Genomic DNA, 4,221 nt, shown 5'->3' with positions numbered 1-4,221 from the left:
AGAGATAATAAGAATGGCACAGGCTAGGAGAGGGTTCAGGTCGCTGTTCATAAAGTGAGTCATACATATGTATGCAACTGTCGTGTTCATTCATCCAAACAAGGACGAAGATTCTGGGCATTAGCTTTATGTGTGATGAGTAATGACAAGAGCTTTCTTTGAATTCTTCAAATTCAGATGAGAAAAACATAGGCATCTAGCAGCCATTTAAACATACACCTGCTTGCTAACTAGGCGTGGTTTTATTTCCAGAAATCAACCCCTCCTAGAGTGCCTATCTTACAATACAAGAGAGATAGGAAGAAGTGAGTAGAAAAGTTTTTAGGTTAGCATATGGCGTCATTAGCCCAAGGAACCGGAAGTGGGACAGGGAGGAGACCACCACGGGTACCAAGGACAGAAGACTGTTGGAAGTGCTGACAGGAACCGTAAGACGTAAGTCCGGAGACTCTGACGGACCAGCCCCACCTACATGCCCTATGTTCCGTTTGCGACCCGGAAGCGGAAGAGAGCTAATTTCTCCCTTTCGGTGAGTTCCTGTTTCGTAGTTCCGGCCCTGTGGGATTTTAAGAAGGCGGCGGTGGCGGTGGCGCTGGTGGCGGCGGCGGCGGTGCCGCGGCTCGTGGAGTCTGGTGAGGTGGAGCGGAGCTGTGAGAGCCCGGAGCCGCCGCAGCCATGGCGGATGTGACCGCCCGTAGCCTGCAGTACGAGTACAAAGCGGTGCGTGAGGACTCAGGGAGGGTTGTAGGCGATGGAGTCGGCTAGGGAGTCAGCAGGCCTGCGAGGCCGTGGGAAAATTGAATCGGGGCGATAGTGGCCGTTAATGTCTGCGTTACGGTAATATCGTAATATCTTTTCAGAACTCGAATCTTGTGCTCCAAGCTGACCGCTCTCTCATCGACCGCACCCGACGAGATGAACCCACGGGAGAGGTGCTGTCGCTGGTTGGGAAGCTAGAGGGCACCCGCATGGGTGATAAAGCGCAGAGGACCAAGCCACAGATGCAAGAGGAAAGAAGGGCCAAGTGAGTGGCAGGGGGAGGCTTAGTCGTTTGAGCTTCAGGTACTCGCTGGTGGTATTAGACCAAGGAAGGCGAGGACAGCAGGGGAGTGGAAAGATTTTTAGATCTTAACAAGCCAACTTGCAGTGAACAGCGCTTTTGTTACCCTTTTCTGTAACGTAAATATCTTTTCTTTAAGGTATTTTCGAGCTCCCTTGTCTCAGTAGCTTTCTCTTACTTTGTCACTAACTTTTCACTCCAGTTTCTTCAACTTTTATCCGCTTTTTACTTAATTTTTTAAATTATTGGTTTGCTTGCAAAGGTCGTATACATTGTATTTCATACTGTGCTTCATTCACATGGTGTTTGATACAATCATTCTCATGCACTGTTTTATAAAATTAATCACCATTGGACCTTGCCCATCATTACTCTGTGTTTTCACCTGGATCCTTCCCATTTCCTTCATCCCTCCCTCCGCACCAAACTGTGCAGTCCTGTGGTTTCACCCCTGCCTATCCTCAGCACTCTCCCCCTTGAGTTCCTATACATGTTGGGGTTTTTTTTTAAATTTTATTATTTTTTTGTGCATATATCATCAAATCAGATCTGACTGGTACAGGAGATTGTTTCTCCTTCTCCAGCAGAGCATCTGGTGGATTCAAACTGTGCACCTCTGGGATTGCAGTGCAGCTTTTTGCCACTAGGCCCCCAGAGCTCCCCAAAGTTCCTATACATGTTTTACAAGTTATCCATTTCCTTCTTATTTTGTTGACATTAACTGATGTATTATAAACAAATACTAAAGATAGGCATTTTTCCTTTCTTTACTTTTGGGATATTTCTAAAGCTTAGGTAAGTACTGAACTGTCACTCTGTCATTTAACTTTGTGTCTCCTCCTCCCTCTATGATAAAAATTTCATCAGTTGCTAGGCTCAGTTTTGATTAACGTCATTGTATTTGAAATTAGTGGATCATTGGTCCTTTATGTTACAGTGTCATTTTCCCCCCTAGTTTTGCTATAATTAATTGGGAGTTGAAAAAGTGGTGTGACAGCAGCACCCTGTAACCTCAACTTCATGAGAGGAATACTCAACTCCTCCCCATAGGTGACCCCTGGTGGGGGGGACACACACCTCAGCCTTTTTTTTTAACACCAGTTTTGACACTGCTGTCCTTCCCATAGCACACCCTGCTTTTCAGCTTGGTTCATTACTCACTGTGGTGGATAAACAGAACTCAGGGACTGGACTCAGGATTGTGAGCTTTCTTAGGGAAGGAACAGGTTACAGTTGAGGATCAGGACTGACTGAGGATACAGTTCTGTCAGGACAGCTTCTCAGCTGTGCCCATTGATAGGCCTCTCTCATTCTCTCAGTCTGACCTGTGCCCTGCCTGTGCCAATTGTTAGAAAGCTCTTTAGCTATAGTGATAGGTGCTTGGAGGCATCCTACTTTTCTAGGAAGCTTCTTGTCTCCAGACTTTGAGTTCTCACTCCACATGTTGGTAAACTCACTGCACTTGCCTCTTTGTCTGAGCAGGGAAGTCCACTATACTGTCTTGGGTTAATCTCCTGCCTCTGCTGCCGGACTGTCTCTGGTATTACAGCTCTTCTTGGGGCTAGCACAGAGCGCTCAGGTCCAAAGGACACGAGCGATTCTTGTGTCTTCTTGGTAACAGGGAAGTGCTCTTTCCACTGTGAGGTTAGCAGAGTGGCAAAACCTACTGATCCTCTTGTTGGGGTTCTGTCCACCTTACTTGAATGGTTCCACCACACCTCTCTGTAAGGATACTATGTATCTTACTGGCACAATTTGCAAGCTGTCTAATCTCCTTGATGGGCTACACCTTATTTGTAGTGCAAATATGTGGTGGAAATCACAAGCCATGACAAGAAAGACTGTAAAAGCAGTCCATTGCACCATAGTAGATTCCTTTGTAGCTTCAGTTTCTCTGATTAGAAGAAGAAAAGTCTAGGGGGAGTGAAAAACTAGTCAGAATTAGATTGTGCAGTCAGGATGCATTGATAATGGGCAACTGGAATGCAAAACTTGGGAACAGGGAAGAAGGATCAGTAGCTGGAAAACACAGACTCGGTGAGAGAAATGAGGCTGGAGATAGAATGAGTTCTGAATATTCACTGATTTGTTCATTGCAAATACCTTTTATAAGAAACATAAATGCAGGCTATACACATGGATCTCACCTGATAGTATGCATAGCAATCAAATAGATTACATTTGTGGAAAGACTCAGTGGAGAAACTCAATATCAGCCATGAAAACCAGGCCAGGTGCTGATTGTGGGACAGACCACCAACTACTCATATGCAAGTTCAAGATGAAGTTGAGGAAAATTAAGTCCACGGGATTCAATTTTTTTTTTTTTACATTTTTTATTTTATTTTATTATTTGTGTGTACCATTAAATCAGATCTGACTGGTACAGGAGGAGATTGTCCCTCCTTCCTCGGCAGAGCATCTGGTGGATTCGAAGTGTGCACCTCTGGGATTGCAGTGCAGCTTCTTGCCACTAGGCCACCAGAGCTCCCCTGGGAATCAAAATTTTACCTTAATTCTGTCCCACTCGAATTTCAAAACCTTCTCAGGAACAGGTTTGAGTCCTTGAGACCAATGAGTGTAGACCAAATAAATGAGCTCTGGGAGTATATCAAGAAAATCGTCCATGAAAAATGCAAAAGATCATTACAAAGGCTAAAGAAGAAGAAAAGACCAAGATGGTTGTCAGATGAGATTCTGAGTATTGCATTAGAGTGCCGAGAAGCCAAAGCTAAAGGGAGAAACCAAGAAATCAAAGAGCTGGACAGAAAATTTCAAAAGGCAGCTTGGGACGACAAAGCAAGATACTATAATGAAATGTGCAGAGAGCTGGAGTCAGAAAATCAAAAGAGCCGAACTCGTTCAGTGTTTCTTAAGCTGAAGGAGCTGAAAAACAAATTCAAGCCACGGGTGGCAATACTTAAGGACACTTTGGGTAGAATGTTAAATGATCCAGGAAGTATCAAGAGAAGATTCTGATACAGAATCACTGTATCAGAAGGAATTGGATGACACAGAAGAATTTCATGAAATATCATATGAGCAAGAGCCTATGGTGATGAAGGAGGAAGTTCAAATTGCTCTGAAGGAATTGGCAAAAAACAAGGCACCAGGAGTTGAGCGCATACCAGTTGACATATTTCTTTTTTTTTTTCATTAAA

At 44.3% G+C, this 4,221-nt stretch overlaps 1 protein-coding gene across 1 annotated transcript in view; it reads left to right on the top strand.

Moving 5' to 3' along the window:
• Positions 1-661: 661 nt before the first annotated feature.
• SNRNP200 (small nuclear ribonucleoprotein 200kDa (U5)) overlaps positions 662-4,221 on the top strand; it is a 45,087-nt gene continuing 41,527 nt past the window's right edge. Inside the window, exons 1-2 of the mRNA XM_006900694.1 lie at positions 662-720; positions 861-1,024. Coding sequence (XP_006900756.1) covers positions 676-720; positions 861-1,024 — 209 coding nt within the window. The 5' untranslated portion in view covers positions 662-675. The remainder of the gene's footprint in view (positions 721-860; positions 1,025-4,221) is intronic.

This window comes from Elephantulus edwardii, unplaced genomic scaffold, assembly GCF_000299155.1.
Source record: "Elephantulus edwardii isolate Elephantulus edwardi_28Jun2011 unplaced genomic scaffold, EleEdw1.0 scaffold00291, whole genome shotgun sequence".
In the NCBI taxonomy this organism is placed as follows: Eukaryota; Metazoa; Chordata; class Mammalia; order Macroscelidea; family Macroscelididae; genus Elephantulus; species Elephantulus edwardii.
Note: the sequence above shows the minus strand (reverse complement) of the source record. Positions and strands in the feature narration are given on the sequence as shown.